The 20,899-nt window shown below is 42.5% G+C and overlaps 1 protein-coding gene across 1 annotated transcript in view; it reads left to right on the forward strand.

Annotated features, from left to right (window-relative positions):
* The first annotated feature begins 8,309 nt into the window (after window positions 1–8,309).
* Window positions 8,310–20,899, forward strand: part of CD302 (CD302 molecule) — a 30,884-nt gene continuing 18,294 nt past the window's right edge. The window contains exons 1-3 of the mRNA XM_077447605.1: window positions 8,310–8,566; window positions 15,697–15,804; window positions 17,415–17,537. Coding sequence (XP_077303731.1) covers window positions 8,440–8,566; window positions 15,697–15,804; window positions 17,415–17,537 — 358 coding nt within the window. The 5' untranslated portion in view covers window positions 8,310–8,439. The remainder of the gene's footprint in view (window positions 8,567–15,696; window positions 15,805–17,414; window positions 17,538–20,899) is intronic.

Here is a 20,899-nt window from a genome sequence, read left to right on the forward strand (position 1 = left end):
TTTCAACAATGAACACTGCACTCTCACACAGACAAACTCTGTTTAACCAAATCCATAAACAATAATAGAACAATTTACAATACATACATGAAAAACTGCCCACATGCGAATTTGACGAAAATACTGTAGCGACCCTGCAGTAATGTTGAGTGTTGCAATGTTTATGTTAGAGTTCTGTGATTTCCCATGGTCTGTGACTGCGTCTGCCTGGATGTAAGAGCGAGGGGGCGGGGGAGCAGGTGAGAGAGAGCGCGCATGGGTGAGAGAGTGTGAGAGGAGCACGGCGAATGATGAGTTGATGTATAGACCGAGTTTGCCCTGTTTTTGTTTTGGCGTGGTTATGGCCGACAGTAACCAACTTCTGCAAGACGTTCGGCAATAAAAGGAAGTTTATTGAAGAACGCCTCATTATTCATAACGTCCAGTCGGACGCTACAATACCGTATTGAACTCAAGCGAAGCGAAACTTGGATATTATAGCGACCCTACAGTATGTGCTGAATGTTACTGAATGTTATGCTGTTTAGAGACTTAAATTAGAGTGTTATGATTTTCCATTGTCTGCGAATGCATCAGGATAAATGAGAGAGCAAGGGGGCGGGGGAGTGAGAGTGAGGGGTGAGCGGAGGTGTGTGAGAGAGCGGATGGCGAACGACTGGAAAAGTGTAAAGGAAGAGAAACGAAGATTGTTTTTTGTTTGTTTGTGTTGTTTTGGCGTGGTTATGGCCAACAGTAATGGAGTTCTGCTGTTGTCAATAAATGACAGTTCATTCGACTACTTCTCGTCATTCTTGCATGTCTGGCAGAACGCTACAATATGAATGTAAGAGCCGCATGGAACCGGGCAAAGAGCCGCATGCGGCTCGGGAGCCGCGGGTTGGCCACCCCTGCACTAGAGCATGACAGAGCAGTAGATCCCTGTCATGTTGCTAGGCAGAACAGGGAAATACCTTGTTTACAAAGGCATCTCCCCTTTCTGCCGTTCTGTGATACGATCGCGGGCCCACGGTGGACATCGAGTCACCTGTACGCCCATTTGCCCAGCTGTGCCATTGTACCGATGTATATCGCCGTGCGCTGCTCAGCAAGGGATTAAAAACGCCTCTCCATGTTATTCTATGTGTCTATGCACACACACAGCTGTAAGTGGCATTTTCGAGCTGCAAAAAACAAAACACCGGACCAGCGCATTCTGAAGACCAGAATTACAGCTGTAAAAACGTCTGACGCTACTAAACGCAGCTTAACGATGGTTACAGTGTTAAGCCGCATCAATCACTTTTTTTTGGACATGTCAAAAATCAATGGTTCCCTATGAGATCCGTCTTAACTAATCCAGCTTTCAGCCCATTGATTTGAATAGAAGTCGCATGCAAGTTGGATCATCACGGTGCTCTGAGGATCTTGAAGAAGAACTCCATGCCAAAATTTTGAAAAAAGGTGTGGGGCCTCCCCCCAAGATCCATGGCAGGCCCTTCAGTCTAGTATGGATTTTGAGGGGAAACCCCACGCTCCAAAAAAAAAAAAATTTGATCCTCCCCAAGATCCATTACCAGACCCTTATCTGAGCATGCAGCCCAGCAGGTCAGGAAAGTGGGAGGGACAAGCGCCCCCCCCACCCTGGACCATACCAGGCTGCGTGCCCTCAACATGGGGGGGTGGGTGCTTTGGGGCAGGGGAGGACAAGGGCCTTTTCCCAATGACCCTACCCATTTACCCCAAAAAGGCAGTAAATAAAAACGAGACGATTTTAACAATCCTATATTAACCACTTAAGGACCAGCCTCGTTTTGAGATTTTGTTGTTTACATGTTTAAAACTTTTTTTTTTTTTTGCTAGAAAATTACTTAGAAAAAAAAACAATATATAATTTTTGGGGGTTCTAACACCCCCCTAGAGAATAAAATGGCAGTCATTGCAATACTTTTTTTCACACCGTATTTGCGCAGAGGTCTTTTAAGCGCACTTTTTTTGGAAAAAAATCACTTTTTTGAATAAAAAAATAAGGCAACAGTAAAGTTCGCCCAATTTTTTTATATTGTGAATGATAATGTTACGCCAAGTAAATTGATACCCATAATGTCACGCTTCAAAATTGCGCTCGCTCGTGGAATGGCTTCAAACTTTTACCCTCAAAAATCTCCATAGGCGACATTTAAAAAATTCTACAGGTTGCATGTTTTGAGTTACAGAGGAGGTCTAGGGCTAGAATTATTGCTCTCGCTCTAACGATGCGGCGATACCTCATGTGTGGTTTGACCACCGTTTTCATATGCAGGTGCTACTCACATATGCGTTCACTATATCATCGGGATGGGGCATTTAAAGAAAAAATATATATTTCTTTTTACACTTTTTTTTTTTTTTTTTTTAAATGGGTTACTTTTATTCCTATTACAAAGTAAGGACGTACATCGACAAGCGGCAGTTAGTAAGTGGTTAATCTTCCTTCTCCCTCTAGTGTTGTTTCTCCGGCGTTGTTGTCTTCTCCGCTGCTGACCTGGTCCTCCTCCAACACTGTCTCCCATCGTTGTCAGCTCCATTCTCCATACTTCAATCTTGGAACCCTGTTTTCATATGCGGGCGCTACTCACGTATGCAAGGTGTGTTTGACCCCCTCAGAGTCTTGCAAGGAGATGAGCGACTACTCTATGTGGTAACGGGAACACTTTTTCACTGTGTGGAGTAAAGAAATACTCTGCATCTCTTTGTGTGTCAACAGAGGAGATTTTCACTTTATTTTGGACAGTTTTTTTTGCATTTTATATTGTGCACGTCATTATTATCATTATCATTGATTATTTGAGTTCAGTATACCACGTTATGCACAGGATTACTACTATTGGTATTGTCTACATTTGTGACTCTTTTTGATGCAGCATTTTTCATTTTAATAGGTGTTCTCATTCACCCCCTTTTTTCAGTGTTAAAATAGAGCTTATTTATAGAAGTGTTGCAGGGAAGAATTTACAAAAAACATAAACTGCCGCCAAATAACTGCCGACTCATAAGGCCCCAGTTTTTTTTTTTTTTTCCACGTCCTAAGGTGATGGGCATCTGCTGTGTGAGAAGATTTTTTTTCAGAATGTTACATGTTCAACTGACACTTGTCAACATGTACTTTCTTACATGGAGGAGTCATATACAACAGGTCTCCCTCTAAGTATCATGCTGCTGCTTCCAGTCCCACACACACTTGACTGACTTCCTGGAACAGCCCCTCCCCCAGCATGCATCAGGAGAAAGGGGTTAAGCGTCACAGTGATTATGCACAAACATTACACCTCCTCTTTTTCTCAAAGAAAAAATAAATAAAACCGAAATAAAAAAAAAAATATATATATATATATATATATATATATATATATATATACACGAGAACAAATACTCAACACATAAAATACTCAACACATAAAGAATAAGTCAAACAGGATCAGTTCAGCAATTGATATCTCCAACTCCATTCTGTGGCTTCCGCAGTACTTCAGGAGCCCTTTGTCTCTGTTTCCTGACCTCCGATGTGTCCCATAAGATTTCAGTGCTTTGCCAAAAAGGAGTTTGATGTCTTTTGTCACCAGACTTACAAAGTGGCAAAGGATTGGAAGGGATAGAGTCAGTCAAGGGTTCTGGAGATTCCAGTGGGTGTCCAACAGACCAATCAGTCTCTGCGACTCCAGGCACATTTCCAGACTCCTCAGGAATATGGTCACCAACCGTTTCAGGGGTTGGTTGTAAACTTGTGGGACCATGCCATATGTCACCAGTAGAGCCCTGAGTAGACTCTGGTGGTTGGTTAGAAAGAGGGGTCAGGTTTGTCTTTAGTGGTCGGCAAATACGCTTTCTCAATTGCGAAAGGTGTCATCGAACATAAACGCCATTCTCCAGGCGAACAAGGTACATTCTTCTTCCAAGAGGTCCATCAATAATGCCAGGAAGCCAATGAGGCAAAACTCAAAAAAGCACGGAATCCAGGACGGTCTGGTGGAGGAGGTGTTGGTGACAGTTCCGGTGGAAGCACTAAATCAAGTTTGGTGCAGAGATGCCGGCCAAACATAAGAAAAGCAGGGGACAGCCCAGTAGTAGCGTGTTTTGTGTTTCGTACATGGTCATGAACTCCAGCAGCTTCTCCTCTGATAGTCCGACCTGGTCCAGATTGGACAGTATGCCTTCTTAAACATCTGCACAAACCGTTCTGCCATCCCATTCAAGGCTAGGTGATAAGGAGCTGTTTGTAGTGCTGGATGTTCAAGCCACTGAGGAAGGATTGAAACTCATGCAATGTAAATTGAGTTCCATTGTCCGAGACTATGACTGTTGGCAAGCCATGTTGAGCAAAGAGCTTCCTTAAGACTAGAATGGTAGCAGCTAAGGTAAAAGAAAGTATTTGAAATATCTCCGGCCATTTTGAATGTGCATCTACCACGATCAAACACATTTTACCCTGTTCCATTGTCCGAGACTATGGCTGTTGGCAAGCCATATTGAGCAAAGAGCTTCCTTAAGACTAGAATGGTAGCAGCTGAGGTAAAAGAAGGCATTTGAAATATCTCCGGCCATTTTGAATGTGCATCTACCACGATCAAACACATTTTACCCTGGATTGGGCCAGCAACATTTTTCCTTTTACTGAGCCCAAAGAGTCCTCAAAAAATTCCTTAAAGCGTGGCATCAGGGATTCCACCCAATGGTCTACCTCAGAAAGCAATGTAAAGGCGTAGCATTTGACTGCGCTTGCCTAATGTCACAATGGATTTCACATAACCTAAGGACTATAATAGTTCCCTGCTGTAGGTTTGTAGTGTGAGACTTGTAGGTTGGAGCGGTAGGGACAGACCCGATGCCTTTAAATCAGTCCATGAAATGATGGACACAGCCGCCCCTAGATCAACATCCATGTGGACAGGACAGCCATTGAGTGTGACATCCACTTTTATCACAGGAGCGTTCCCAGCTACCCGAAACAGTCCAACATGCTGGACACAGGTCTCCTCATCAGAGCTGGAGCTGTTATTGCCAGTATCCACATGAAATGTCTGTTTACATCTACCTTTTGTGGTAGTGTTAGGGGAGTTGCGGCAAATACGCCCAATATGACCAGTCTTTCCACAAAAAAAACAAATGACATCCTTGAAATTGCAAGCAGGTGCACTGTGAGACTGTGAGAAGTGTTATCACAACGGTATCACAAGTCGGCATCTTGGAGACAGAAGAATTAGGTTTAGGTTGATTTGGCGACGGCCGTAGTGGGTGTCGGGTGATAGTGTGGAATATTTCTCCTCCCTGGCTTGCAGGAGGTTCAGGTGGTGCATTCAGTAGAGTGGCATCCCGTGTAGCCAACTCCATGACCGTAGCAAGGTCCGTGCTTTCGTCAGAGTCAAGTTGGGTTCTGTGAGTAAACGTTTCTGTATGACTGGGTTGCAGGGTCCCATGACAAACATGTCGCGGAGAGCCATCTGCAGGTAGTCTCCAAACTGACAAGTGGCAGCTAGTTTACGTAAAGCAATGATATAAGTCTTTATATCCTCCCCCAGCATGCTGCCTCCTACTGTAGAATTTAAACTGCTCTGCCATTTCTAATGGCTTTGGGTTGTAGTGCTCATGTAGGCACTGAATTAACTCAAACAGGGGCTTAGAGGCCTGCTTGTCTGGAGAAATTAGGTCTCTGAGAGTGCCATATGCAGCTTGACCCAATGTTGTGAGGAAAACTGCAACTTTCTTTTCTACAGCCACACTATTGGCTTCCATATACTGCTCCAGCCTCTCCACCCAGGAGCTCCATGATTCAGCAGCAAGATCAAATGGTTGAATAAAGCCTATGAAAGCCGTGTGTGCTAAAATTCACAATCCTTGTCGCCACTGTTATGCCCTTTCGACACGGGGTCTCTCAGGGGGTTGCTAAAAATGCTGCCAGTATCCGCTCAGCAAGTTATACACAGGCTGGATGCACTTCTTAACCAGGGAAGGGTTTATTACTCACTCAAAAAACGATGTACATTCTTACATGGAGGGGTCATATATAACAGGTCTCCCTCTAAGTATCATGCTGCTGCTTCCAGTCCCACACACACTCGACTGACTTCCTGGTACAGCCCCTCCCCTAGCATGCATCAGGAGAAAGGGGTTAAGGGTCACATGATTCTGCACAAACATTACTGTTAACACCTGAGTTTTGGGGAAAATCCTCACTCGGCAATGAGGATTGCAGGCACATGGGAATGGGAACACATGGTACATGGAAATTCCACTGCAAGCCCTGAGAAAACTCCAAATTCCACTCAGGCTGATGGATACCACTATATACTGCTATGTGTATTTTTTAATTGAGACAATGCCAAATGCACATAGTTCTGCTCAGCCTCCACATGCCAAAATAGACACAAAAAACAAGGCAAAATCTAGACAACCTTGCCCTATTTTTGATCAATCTGGTGAGGCTTTATATAATGATTGGCCTAAATCCAAGATTTTATTTACCCCTCCTGACAATTTAGATGCCTTGTACCTTATGGTAGACAATATTCAAAAGAAATGGACTCTGTCCCCTCTGTGGACCAGGCCATTCTTGCACCAAATTGCGGATTTCCAAACTATGGCCCACGGGCCACTTCTGGCCCACTACAAAATTTTATCTGGCTTATGGATATGGGTATGCGAATAATTGTAAAACATACAATGTGGCCCTTGTAATAAAAAGTTTGGAGACCCCAAAATGAAATTAGCCTGATTCTATTCAGATTTAGAATATTCATGGTACATGTCGCACCCATATTTACCCCGATTTTCTCTTCTCTCTAGGCTTGCACAAACATTTTCACTAAATCTTTCACACAAGGGCTCCCTGTCCAATCTAAGGACACTCCTATCAGGTGGACCGCAGTGAATTTCATCTCTGCAGGACAGGACATGCATAGATCATCATTGTCTTTTGCCCCAGGCGTGTGATCTCTGATTTCTGCAGATGGTAAAAACCGGCTGAGAGTTTTGTGAGATTTTTGTGCAAATGGCCTACACCAGATAAATGTATGACCATAATGCATAGCTCCCAATTGTCCCTGATTTTGAGGGACTCTCCCTGTTTTGGAACAAAGTCCCTCTTTCCTCCCCATTTGTCCCTCATTTTGGTCTGATCTATATTACTGTAAACAAAATGCACTTTTTAAAAGTGTTTTCTAGTGCTAAACCTTTCATCCACTGTCTAAATTGCTGCATTTTGTACATTTCAAAAGCCAGTATAAAAGAATGGTAGCGATTTTAAAAAAAATCCCCTTATTGGTTTAATTTCTCCATTATTTTATTTTTTAATTCACCTTTAATGGGGAGTGGTAGGGGGTGTGTCCAATGCCTACATACTTTTGCTAAAAGGTTTCCCTTGTTCCCATCTCAAAAAAGTTGTGAAGTATGATTGTGTGTTTGCATCCAGCAAGAGCACTCCAATACTGAAGTGTGTGGACAGTAAACGCCACCCTGGAGACCTTCTGGTCAATGTCCTTCGGAACGTAGGCCTTCATCCATTATTCAGTGTCCCTGTTAGCAGGCCATTTTGTTGGATGTGTTTGTCTTAACACAAAGGCCTCTTTCACACGGGGCGGATCAGTAATGATCCGCCCCTTGATGATCCGCTCGCTCAGCGGGGATCGCTCCGTTGTCCCCGCTGAGCTGGCTGCGGACAGGGCAGTCTCCGCACACTGTGCAGGGACCGCCCTGTCAGCTCTCCGCTCTCCTCTATGGGAGGACATAGACACCCGCTATCCCATAGGGATGAATGTATGCCCGTATTTCATCCGCAAACGGATGGATGAAATACGGACATATCATCCACATGTGTGAAAGGGGCCAAAGGCTAATATTAATCTGCTTTCGGTATTTAGTTTAACTCAAAGCTAGATGGATAGATATCAATTGTATCAGTTCCAACAAGTGATCAGTGAGTGTACTTTATATATACATATATACACACACGATACCACTCAATGTCCAGAGAATGATGACATGCCTAAAATGCCCTGACACTAATTACCTTCTTTTGTATTATACATGTTCTGAATCAAAAATTATTGACTTATTTTGAAAAAAAAAAAAGAATAAATGTGTGACTGATTAAGTAAGATGGTAGTAAACCCAGAGAGATACCACCAACCAGTAAATCTGTCCTCTGGACAGTGACTATGACCTCTGTGCTGTCTCTTTAAACCAAATATGTTTACAATCGCTCGGGCAGTAGAATGTGAACCTCCCCTTCTCCTCCCCGTTCAATAACAGAAACTTTTTAGTACGAGTGCTTTTTTTTTTCCCCCTTTTTTTTTTTTTTTTTTTTTTTTTTTATATCATTGTGCAAGTGATAGTTTGCAGACCTCCGGAAGCCTGGGAAAACTGTGGTTCTTATATGTGAGCCACCAAAATCTTACACATTACTCTAGGCTACATATAGATATCAGGACAATGCAAAGTATTGACAACACAACCAGAATACTCCAAGAGAAGAGCAGAGGACTACTCAAGGTACTTGTAATGTTTCTCTGCTCTGTTGCCTGCAGTGCTGCTGGTCAGTCTCTTCCTGAAGGAGAAGGTAAGTGAAGCTTGTTGATGGTAATAATGTTCTCACTGTGCAATAGTATTCTTAAAGTGTATGTCCAGGCCAAACTTTATTTTATTTTTTATAGTTTTCGATAAAATCGGGCAGAGTTAGAACCACAGTTTTTTTTTTTAATGCTATCTAAGGCTCCATGAGAAACATTATCCCTTGTTTATTGTCAAGATGACAACAGTTTCACCAGACAGGAAGTGAGGAAAATCTCCAAGAGTAACAAGCACATAACTATTTTTTTGGGTTGGGAAAGACTAGAACCCATGTTGTTTTTTTTTTTTTTGTGCTCTCTGCATCCCTGTTGCAGATTTACTATTCATGTCTGGTGAAACGTCACCGGGGTGAGAAGTAAGGGGAAATCGCTCTTAAGATACCAGTAAAAACCCAACAAGAATTTTTAAATTCTTCGCTATATCCAGATATAAAAAAAAAAGTTTTGCCTGAACATATGAGAATTAAACCGTTTTTTATTTATTGTAAAATTGTGTGTGACTGGTGGCAGCTCTAATTTGCACATCATATCTGTGCAGTATTCCATTCCAAGGTTGCACCTAGTGTAACTATTCCTTCTTGTATCATACTGGGTGCCCAGAGCTTTTATAGTGTGTACAATGCTGGGCAGGGAGCAGTTGAAACCTCCTGGGACGTTAAGGCACCTTTCACACTGCAGCATGTACAGTATCTCACAAAAGTGAGTACACCCCACACATTTTTGTAAATATTTTATTATATCCTTTCATGTGACAACACTGAGCAAATTACACTTTTCTGCAATGTAAAGTAGTGAGTGTACAGCATGTATAACAGTGTAAATTTGCTGTCCCCTCAACACATAGCCATTAATGTCTAAACGGCTGGCAATAAAAGTGAGTACACCCCTAAGTGAAAATTTCCAAATTGGGCCCAATTAGCCAGAGTCCCTCCCTGGTGTCATGTGACTTGCTAGTGTTACAAGGTCTCAGGTGTGAATGGGGAGCAGGTGTGTTCAATTTGGTGTTATCGCTCTCACTCTCTCATACTGGTCACTAGAAGTTCAACATGGCAAATAACTGAGGATCTGAAAAAAAGAATTGTTGCTCTACATAAAGATGGCCAAAGGGGTGTGAAGTCAGCCTATTAGTGCTCAGACCATACACCACACACTGCATCAAATTGGTCTGCATGGCTTTAATCCCAGAAGGAAGCCTCTTTTAAAGAAAAATGCACAAGAAAGCCTGCAAACAGTTTGCTGAAGAAAAGCAGACTAAATATATGAATTACTGGAACCATGCCCTGTGGTCTGATGAGACCAAGTTAAACTTATTTGATCCAGATGGTGTCAAGCGTGTGTGGTGTCAACCAAGTGAGGCGTACAAAGACAAGTGCGTCTTGCCTACAATCAAGCATGATGGTGGGAGAGTCATGGTCTGGTGCTACGTGAGTGCTGCCGGCACTGGGGAGCTATATTTCATTAAGGGAACCATGAATGCCAACATGTACTGTGACATACTAAAGCAGAGCACGATCCTCTGCCTTCAGAGACTTGGCTGCAGGGTAGTATTCTAACAAAATGACACTAAACACACCTCCGAGACGATCACTGCCTTGCTAAAGAAGCCGAGGGTAAAGGTGATGGACTGGCCAAGCATGTCTCCAGTCCTATTGAGCATTTGTGGGGCATCCTCAAAGGGAAGGTGGAGGAGCGCAAAGTCTCTAACATCCACCACCTCTGTGATGTGATCATGGAGGAGTGGAAGAGGACTCCAGTGGTAACCTGTGAAGCTCTGGTGAACTCCATGCTCAAGAGGGTTAAGGCAGTGCTGGAAAATAATGGTGGCCACACAAAATATTGACACTTTGGGCCCAATTGGGACATTTTCACTTAGGGATGTACTCATTTCTGTTGCCAGTGGTTTAGATATTAATGGCTGTATGTTAAGTAAATTTGAGGGGACAGAAAATTTACACTGTTATACAAGCTGTACACTCACTACTTTACATTGCAGCAAAGTGTAATTTTTTTAGTGTTGTCACATGAAAAGATATAATAAAATATTTACAAAAATATGAGAGGTGTACTCACTTTTGTGAGATGCTGTATTTGCAGTGCGTCTGGGAGAGACACTTGCAGCATCTAGCCCCACTGAAGGCAGCCTGTCAAAGTTTACAGCAGGCTTTGGCTAGGTTGGGCTGAAGGCTGTTGAACCAATGTTTAAGGCCCTGTCTGTTCAGTGAAGGGGTTTTGGAACACAGGTCTACTGCTTTCTGGAAACAAGGCCCCTGGACAGACAGGGCATTAAATTTGGTACAGCATTCAGCCCCAGCCTTCTAGAAACTTGGACAGGCTACCTTAAATGGGGCTGGTTGATGCGCCTGTTCCTCCAGGCACTCTAAAATGGCAGGAGGGACACATTGCAGCTGAAAGGCCCAGTTTGTAAGGGGCCTAACAATTGCTGAAAATGCCCAATAGTTTTTGTAACGCAACCCACTTTAGACCCCTTTCACACCAAGGGCGTTTTGCAGGCACTATAGCGTTAGAAATAGCGCCTGCAATCTGCCCTAAAACTGCTGCACCATTGTCTGTAGTGTGAAAGCCCCGAAGGCTTTCACACTGCAGTGGTGCGCTGGCAGGACATCAGGAAATGTCCTGCCAGCAGCTTCTTTGAAGCGGTGAAGGAGCGGTGTGTTTACCGCTCCTCCACCGCTGCTCCCCATTGAAATCAATGGGGCAGCGCTGTAATACCGCCGGCAAAACGCTGCTATTGTCGGCAGTTTTGACCCTTTCTCAGCCGCTAGCGGGGGGTTAAAAGCGCCCCGCTAGCGGCCAAAATGCGCCGTAAGACGCCACCAAAAATAGCGGCGTTTTACCGCCGACGCTATGGGTGGTGTGAAAGGGGTCTTATAGAGTGCTAACATTATGCAGCAAAAAAATGTGAACAGATCACACTAAAGAGCCCTAATCTACAATCTTCAGCACTTCCTGGTTGTGTTAGAGGTTAGTCCACCTCTTCCTACCACACACCGTTGGTCCGCACAACCAGTAGATATTAAAACTTGATATTTCATGTGTACCAGGTTTTTGAGGGAGATCTGTGGAGCCCTTGTGGTGTTTTGAATGTACTTTAAATAACTGCTCTTTATGCACAAGACAGATGGTTTCAGAAAGTGAGGGTAAATCTCATACAGCAGCACAAACTGCATTTTTTATTTTTTTTTGCAAAAGGAAGAAGCCTGAATGTAAAATATTTGTCTCCTTTTCTTTTTATATGGATCTGTGTCATATTTTTTTCTTTAAGGAATGTTTTTCAACAGGCCCTCGACTTTCATTTTAGTGTTTACTAAAGTGGAGTCTTTCACAAGACTGAAAGTGACCAAAGTTGACATGAATTTGCTGCTTCTAACCCATTACACAATATGTTTATTTCCTAACATGTAGGAATTGATCTATAAAAACTGACTGAAAGGGATATTCTCTGCGTTGTCCATAGCAACCCAGCTGCTGTTTTTACAAAGAATGTTGGAAAAACAGCTGGAATCAAGTTTGGTGGAATTCCTTCATATAACTCACTAGACACCTTTCCTATTAAAGCGGCAGATAGTTGCCGTCCATCCAGTGATCTGACATCTGTGATGCAGTGGTGCTCAAAATCTTTGGAGGGGTGCCAACAAACTGAAAAATGCTGAAAAAAAAAACATTAATTGCAGCCTCACGGTGCCATCAATGCAGCCACTCCAACCCCCCGCCTGCGTCTGACTGGCACTTATTCATCCTGGTGGCGGGTCAGGCAATGGGGGAAGGTGGCAAGCTGTGGGACATGCAGCGGGTCAGGCAACGGCTCCTGCATCCTCCATGGTTCCTGTGCGTCTCTTCTTCCATTCCGCTAGGCATCCAATAGGGATGCCTGTGCCTTCAGCCAATCAGGTGATGGGTATTAAACCCGCTCTTTCTGATTGGCGGAGAGGTGGTTCAGTGTTAGAAAGGCAAATATTCATTTGCTTTTCTAACGCACTTGGGTGGCCTCTGAGCGCAAAGCTCTTCTCTCCGAGTCCACCTATTTTTGAAGCCTATTAGAGCCTATGGTGCTTAAAAAAAAAAATCCTGCCCCTGTAATTCAGGCACCCGTCGTCCGAAAAGGAGGTGGCTACAGCGGCCATGGATAGATTCATGCTATCTGACATGCTGAAGGGGGCGGCACTTGTGTTCCCTTAATGGACGCACCGCCACTGCTGTGAGGTCCTTTGTCCATGCCATCGTCTTCTCCCTGGCTTCTTCCAGGTCTTGGCCTTCAGTCATCTTGATTGGCTGGTGTGGGATGACATAACTCCTGAACAAACACTGGTAGTGTGCTGGAAACTAAGCTGCAGATGTCAGGCCAGGAAAACCTAGCACACTCCCGCACAATATTTGGAATTCATGCCAGAGCTCCTTGCTACCAGCTGCTATAACATGGCCAAAGAATGTACTGCCCACTTCATTCAATGCGCAAGAGGAAAGTAGCTCAGGTGGCGTGTTTCAGGGGCGGATCCAAAAATGGGAATCTGCACAGAAACACATAATCTAGGATAATATCCTCTTATGCATTGATTGAAGTAGGGGGGGGGATTCAGGAGGACAAATCTGTCATTGGCACTGCAATGCTAACCTTGGCCATACCTCCCAACTGTCCCTGATTTGGAGCAATGTCCCTCTGTTCCTCATTCCTCCTAATTTGTCCCTCATTTTGGTCCGATCTATATTGATGTATATAAAATGCACTTTTTATCTTTCAAAAAGTGTTTTCCACTGCTAAACCTTTCATCTGATTTCTAAATTGCTGCATTTGTAGATTCCAAAAGCCAATATAAAGGAATAGTAGGGGTAAAAAAAAACACATGTGGGTTTAACCAATCTTTTTTTTTTTGTGCAATTCTCCTTTAAAGGGGTGTGGCAAGGGGTGTGCCCTATGCCTGCATACTTTTGCTGATAGGTGTCCCTCATTCCCATCTCAGAAAGTTGGGAGGTATATCTTGGAGTCAGTATCTTCTTTCACCATGGCGACTGTGTACACAGCGCTCTGCTCCCCATGAAACATGTGAGTGCAATGGAATTTATCTTTGCTTGTAATAATAAAGTGTTTTATTGCACCAGATCATTGCACCTTCTGTTCACGTTTGTTTTTCAAGTTACATTGTACAGAGAACTGCGAGAAGACAGGTAGGTTTATTTTAATGCAGACGAGACATTGCATGTCTGGTCTGCTAAAGATAGCCTTCCTGTTTATAAATGTTTTAAATTTGTCTTTAGTTTCACCTTAATATAAATCTTGAGTGCACAATTTGCCTGTACAAAATAGTATAGTAAATACTGCATACCTTAAAAACTTAAAACTGTCCTCATTGTATCTTAGAAAGCTTATTCAACAGTGAACTTATAAAACAAGACCTAAGGTGATGAAAGCAATGATAATGCCATACCGCTAGGCCTAAAGCCTCGTACACACGATCGGATTTTCCAACAGGAAATGTTCATTGTCAGGCTGTTGGCGGAAAATCAGACTGTGTGTACGCTTCATTAGACAATTGTTGGCCAACTTTCCGTGGACAAATGTTGGATGGCAGGTTTATAAATTTTCCGCGGACAAATGTCTGTTGTCGGATTTTCCAAGCGTGTGTACAAAAGTCCGTCGGACAAAAGTTCAAAGTACAAACACGCATGCTCGGAAACAAGGATGAGCCAGAAGCGGTCGGTCTTGTAAACTGGAGAATTAACATTCGTGACGTGGCAGATTATGAAATCTCAAAATGCAGCGCACAATTCTCTTCTTCTTTAGGTTTAATAATGAAGCTGCTTTGCTGGTGATACCGATGGAGGTATTGCAAAAATATTTTTCAAAGGTCTTTTATTTCTAGTGATATCGAGAATATTATTATTATGCTTTTTTTTATTTTTTATTTGGGCAAGTTACCACAGCACCATTATCCCGTCGTTTTTAAGATCAAAGATACAACTTTGTATGTTGGTGTCCCTTGTTAATTTTACATTGTATTTTTTTAAATTTAACTGCCTACTCCCAAACTGTTTGCTGTTTGTCTTCTTATTTAATAATTAAAGGACTTTTACTTTTGACTCTAAGAACCAGTGGAGTGGTCACACAAGAATTTTCAAAGTGGTATTAAACCCAAAAGCAAACATTTATTATATTGCAGCTTAACAAATCATAGATGTGATAGTTGCATTCATTTTCTTTTTCAGGCTTTCTTTCTACTGTTTTCATCTGGTAATCTGGCCAGTACAATGATCAGTTTTATGTATTTATATAAAACCTTTATTCCAAAATAAGAAAAAAAACTGTAACTGCTTACAAAGTGAGTGCTGGAGTTTGGCTTCAACATGTTGGTGTATTTAAATCTGCTATAGTGCATCTAACACCCCTTTCCCCCATCTCCCGAGACTGACAATGCTGCAGTCCAAAGGTAACCAAACCCTTACTAAGAGTCAGTTTGGTGCCTAGCGGCTTTAGCCAAAGTTATATTTCTCCAGAAGCTCAGGACTATACAGTTGTTTTTGCTTCCAAAGGTGCCCTTTGGTGTGTTAATGGCCAAGTTACTAGGTGAAAACAAAGGGGGAAAAACACTTAAAAAGGCGATGCAAAAAGTTGCAGCCATCTAAGGATTGATAAGCTGCAATGTATTACATTTTTGGTTTTGGGTTCAAGTCACAGTGACTCTGATGTCTTATTAGAACCTCCCAACCAGAAGCGTTGAGCTTTACCAAATAGATTCCACTAAGTGAAATCATATCTCAGTTAGTCCAGGATGCAGCAGCCCCTATCCAGATCCTTCAAACATTATGAAACAAGAGGAAGCCTGCCACCTGCTTGACTATTGGCACCTTAGGCCTTTGCAGCCATTCCACAAATATCTTTCTAGTTTCAATGGGCAGTGAGGATTCTCTTCAGTTTTTGGATGCGAGCCACCAGCTTTATGTATTGACTTGTTTTTATTGGAATTATTTCTTTACATCCATCAACTGAATTCAGACTTTCAGGGAAGGTTGTAATATTTCTGGTAGCCGGGGTATGTAGCTCCAGTTCTTGGCAAGAACACGTTGATTTATATGTCCTATGGTTGTGCTCTCTTCTGCCATTACACAGGGTGTCCAGTTCCGATGTGGGTCCAGTTCAACAGCAGCTGTTATACATTTATTTATGTTATGCAGGAAAAATCACTTGGTCTGGATCTTGCCCATGAGCTTTGCAAAGGTATGTAAAATGAATGTATGTTGCCTCTGGGAAGAGTGGAATAAATGTTATTTTATAGCATTGTGATGGACAAAGCAGAAAATATATAAATGTTGCATGACTTTCAGACAAAAAAATGTTTTTTTATGAAAAACTTCTAAATTAAAATTAAGCCAATCCTTGCTGTCAAAGCCTCTCAAATCAAGAGGCAGGTGATCCGAGGCAAAGCCCTCTAGGGCGGGCATTATATCACCTCTAGGACTTTCAGTGGTGTCTTGCATCAGCTACAGGGGTGGACAAATGACACTAGACCTCCTAGGTGGTTCTACCACAGGCGATGTAGACTTGGTCAGAGTCTTGGCTTCCAGAGACAGATCTTGTAACAAAATTGGTGAAATAAAAATTTTTGGCCTTGGCTTCTGGCAAGTAGGTATTCTTGTAACACAGATATCTGCACCATTTCCATTTGTCCTCATAAAAAAAATCACCAAGTGGAAGGTAATGGGATATCCAAACTTTTGCTGATTGCAGGCTTCTTCATAGTTACATAGTAAGTGAGGTTAAAAAAAGATACTAAGCAATGTAGTTTAAACAAAAAGAAAAATATATTGAAAACCACCATATTCACAATACCCACTGAAAAATTAAGCATGATCCAATTCGCTCCATTGGGGGGAAAAAATCCTTCCTGATCCCCCAGGAGGCAATCTGATATTCCCTGGATCAACTATCTCTGGTGTTATTACCTAAATATTAATATTCAGTTAGATTATGTGTACCTAGGAAAGAATCAAAGCTTTTTTAAAACCATCTACTGAGATGGATAGAAACCAGCTCTTGATGGAGTCTTTTTCACAGCTCTTATGCCGCGTACACACATTCCGGCCAGAAAAAGACAGATGAGAGCTTTTCATCGGAAAATGCGACCGTGTGTATGCTCCATCGGAATTTAGCTGTCCGAATTTCCACCAGCCAAAAATTGATAGCATGTTCTCAATTTTCCCGACGAAAAAACTTTCTATTGGTAATTCCGATAGTGTGTATGCAATTCCGACACGCCAAAAAATCACGCATGCTCAGATTCAACTACGAGACAGAAGCTATTGGCTACTGGCTATTGAACTTCCTTTTTCTAGTCACGTCGTACGCGTTGTACGTCACCACGTTATAAATGATCAGAATTTGATGTGACCGTGTGTAGGCAAGACAGCTTGAGCCAAATTCCGTCGGAATTCCGTCGGGAAAACCATCAGAGCTTTTTCCGACGAGAATTCTGATCGTGCATAACTGTAAAGAAGTTTTTCCGTATGTGGAAGTTAAAACGTAAAAGATGCCCCCTTGTACTCTGTAATGACCTGAAAGTGAATAAACTCTACACCAAATTTACTATATGGACCCTTGTGTATTTATACCTGTTGATGATATCCCCAATTTGTTTCATGTTAAGTCTCCTGGACATCAAGTGAAGGAAAATCTCCAGAGTGGAAAACAGAAAAATAAAACTGATAGAGGTTTTAACCTATAAAAATAAAAAGTTTGAGCTTTACATTTTTCAATATACTCTAAGCTTTGAACAATACATTTAATGTTGGTCTTGGTTTAATGGCTTCTTTGTTGAATATATTTTTTAGAGATTGATTCTGATATTATAAGTGTTCAAAGCCAGGCGGAAAATGAGTTCTTACTGAAGATGTTCCAGACTAAATGGAAGGGACCCAAGGAAATTTTGCTGGGCATGTTTTATGATGCTGATGGTACGTAAATTTTGTATTCCTATTATTTGATCAGAACCAAAAAAAATAAAAAATACAGCAACTAAAAAATATGCCCAGGATAGAGTAAGGTAGTCTTTCAGTTGTAAAATCCTATGACATTTTAGAGTTAGGGTGGTTTTAAGCCCTCTGCTTTAGTGTAGGTAATATAAAGCAGTGCAACTTTGCGTGGTACATTTTTTTCCTAAAAAGTGTGTCCAGACGTACTTTTCTTGCCTACTCGCCACCTCTGACTCCTAGTGCCATTTTCCTGTGAGGGTAGTAGAACACACTCTGTTCTATTCAAATATACAGTAACACAAAAGTCTCTTTACCCTGCATCCGTAGCATTTTGGGTTGTTTGGGGCCCATGTCTTTCAGCTTGTCTATGACTCGCGGAATTGCCTTCTGCATGGTCATGGGGGTGCCACCTTAAAAGTTAGAGCCCCGACCTTCATCTTGGTGTGGGTCATGCTCCTGGTGCAGAGAGCCGGCGGCAGTTCCACGATGTGCACAAGGTTTATAGCCAGCTGGATGGCCCAGTAAGTTGACTGTAGGTAGCCTGGGGAAGGATCAGTGAAGAATCACCTATGGGAGGTGTGGGAGAAGCTGCCTCTCACATGCCTGTCCTGGCCACGCCCTCAAAATACACTGTAACACAGGAACAGCACAGGCTATAGTTGCTGTTAATAGCTGGAGAGAGAAGCTGGGGAGTGGCTTCCCGCCAATTCTATGGGATTCAATTGACGTTAAGAAGCGTGACCATTAAGACAGGCAAGAGTACACACACAAGAGTAACTAGAGATGTGCACAATGGAAAGATTTCTTTTGTTTCATTTCAGATTTGTTTGTTAAAATAATAATTTTGTTATGTCATATTAGTTATGTTCGTTTTCAGAATTTGTTTCATATATTTGGATTTGTTTTGTATGTTCATTATTTCAAAATCGATTCGAAATTAAAATGTCTAATTTCAGAAGATGGCTATAATTGTTTTTTTCTATTCTATTCTTTTCCATTCTATTCTAAGCTTTTAATTTCAAATCTATGCTGTTATATTCCTGACCATCTGTACTTTGGTTCTGAGATGCCTCCCCTGCTTCCAGTGAGAATGTTCTAGAAGAGGGGCAGGGCCTGGGACTGGAGTGGCAGGCAGCTCATGTGAGGAGCCCTGACCAATCCCCAACTGGAATTGGCAGGGGGCAGGCCTCCCATATAAGCTGAGGTAACAGGCCACTGTGGGGAGTTGGCCGGGAGAAGTGAAGAATGGATTACTAGACAGCAGTAGGTGGTCACTCCCATCTGGGGGCGTGTGCCAATCGCAGGCGGAGGCCCGGGAGAGCTGTGAGGGAGCTTCACCCTTACACGGTCATGGGTGATGTCCTCATCATTACACGTTATTGATGAGGAGTTCCTGAAGCAGAGGGGCAGGAAAAGCTGTCGGAACATATGTTCTGGTTAAGTTCTTCACCATGGTCTTAGGACAGAGAAAGGTTGGTGAGTGTACCACAGTGGAGTGCTGGATGTGGAGACATGCCAGGGAGTCTGTGAGGGAACTTCATCCTTACACAGTCATGGATGAAGTCCTCATCATTACAGGTCATTGATGAGGAGTCCTGGAGCAGAAGAGAGACTGTGGGGAATAGTGTCAAGTCGATGTGGCCCGAGGGCGCGGGATTTGCAAGCTGGGCTAGCTGGGAACAGTAGTCCACCGTTCAGCACATGCTATTAAACTACTAAGCCTCCAGGGAGAGGTACTGCAGGCCCCTGGCCTAGTAACAGCAACGTATCAAAGTCAGCATTAGAGACTATTCAGAGTGGGATCTTTTTCATATAGAAGAGGATGTGACAGAAAACATAATGTGCTACAGAACAGTTACGCAGAGGAGGAGCAATAATCTGCATGAGATGCAGGGAAGAGACTGTAGATCAGTGATGGCGAACCTTGGCACCCCAGATGTTTTGGAACTACATTTCTCATGATGCTCAACTACACTGCAGAGTGTACAAACATCATGGGAAATGTAGTTCTAAAACATCTGGGGTGCCAAGCTTCGCCATCACTGCTGTAGATGGTATACATGTGCATCATTTCTTCAAGGCTCAAACAAAGTTATAATTGATAAATATGATGGCAAAGTAATTTGATCTATGGGCATCCCATATACCCCTTACCCCAACCAAGTTATATCCCCCCAATAAAAAACAAACAAAGCAAAAGACTGTACATTGTCTCAGCGACAAAGAGAGGGGGAATATATATCTCCATATACTGGGACTTTAAATGAAACACACGGGGGGATTTGTGCAACTCCATCCCTAATCTAAATTAAAAAAATAATAAGAGTATGGGATTTTAAATGAGGCAGGCTAAAACACAATGTCAGAGTAAGAATTTATTTTGCATAAGTGTCAAGTTGCGTAACATTGTATATGACAAGTAAATACTCAATGCATATGTAGACACCTTGGAGAAAACATAGCATACATATTAACAAGGTGTGGAACATGATTACCATAACAGGGGAACAAATAAACATAATTCATAAGTGTCATGGAATAAATATAGTAATATACAGTTAATTCATGAAAGTATTGATAAAAAATGGGAGGGGTAACATCCTCAAAAGCTGAACACGTTTCGTTGGTAATCCGACTCATCAGGAGCGGATGCTGAATGTCTGTAGGTAATAAAGAGTAGTCTACAGTGGTGTGAAAAAGTGTTTGCCCCCTTCCTCATTTCCTGTTCCTTTGCATGTTTGTCACACTTAAGTGTTTCGGAACATCAAACCAATTTAAACAATAGTCAAGGACAACACAAGTAAACACAAAATGCAATTTGTAAATGAGGGTGTTTATTATTAAAGGTGAAAAAAAATCCAAACCATCATGGCCCTGTGTGAAAAAGTGATTGCCCCCTAAACCTAATAACTGGTTGGGCCACCCTTAGCAGCAACAACTGCAACCAAGCGTTTGCGATAACGTGCAATGAGGCTTTTACAGCGTCCTGGAGGAATTTTGGCCCACTCATCTTTGCAGAATTGTCCTAATTCAGTTACATTAGAGGGTTTTCGAGCATGAACGGCCTTTTTAAGGTCATACCACAACATCTCAATAGGATTCAGGTCAGGACTTTGGCTAGGCCACTCCAAAGTCTTCATTTTGTTTTTCTTCAGCCATTCGGTGGTGGACTTGCTGGTGTGTTTAGGATCATTGTCCTGCTGCAGAACCCAAGTTCGTTTCAGCTTGAGTACACGAACAGATGGTCGGACATTCTCCTTCAGGATCTCTTGGTAGACAGCAGAATTCATAGTTCCTTTTATCACGGCAAGTCTTCCAGGTCCTGAAGCAGCAAAACAGCCCCA

Source organism: Lithobates pipiens, unplaced genomic scaffold (assembly GCF_037356315.1).
Source record: "Lithobates pipiens isolate NorthernLeopardFrog02 unplaced genomic scaffold, aLitPip1_a1.2 Scaffold_22, whole genome shotgun sequence".
NCBI lineage: Eukaryota > Metazoa > Chordata > Amphibia > Anura > Ranidae > Lithobates > Lithobates pipiens.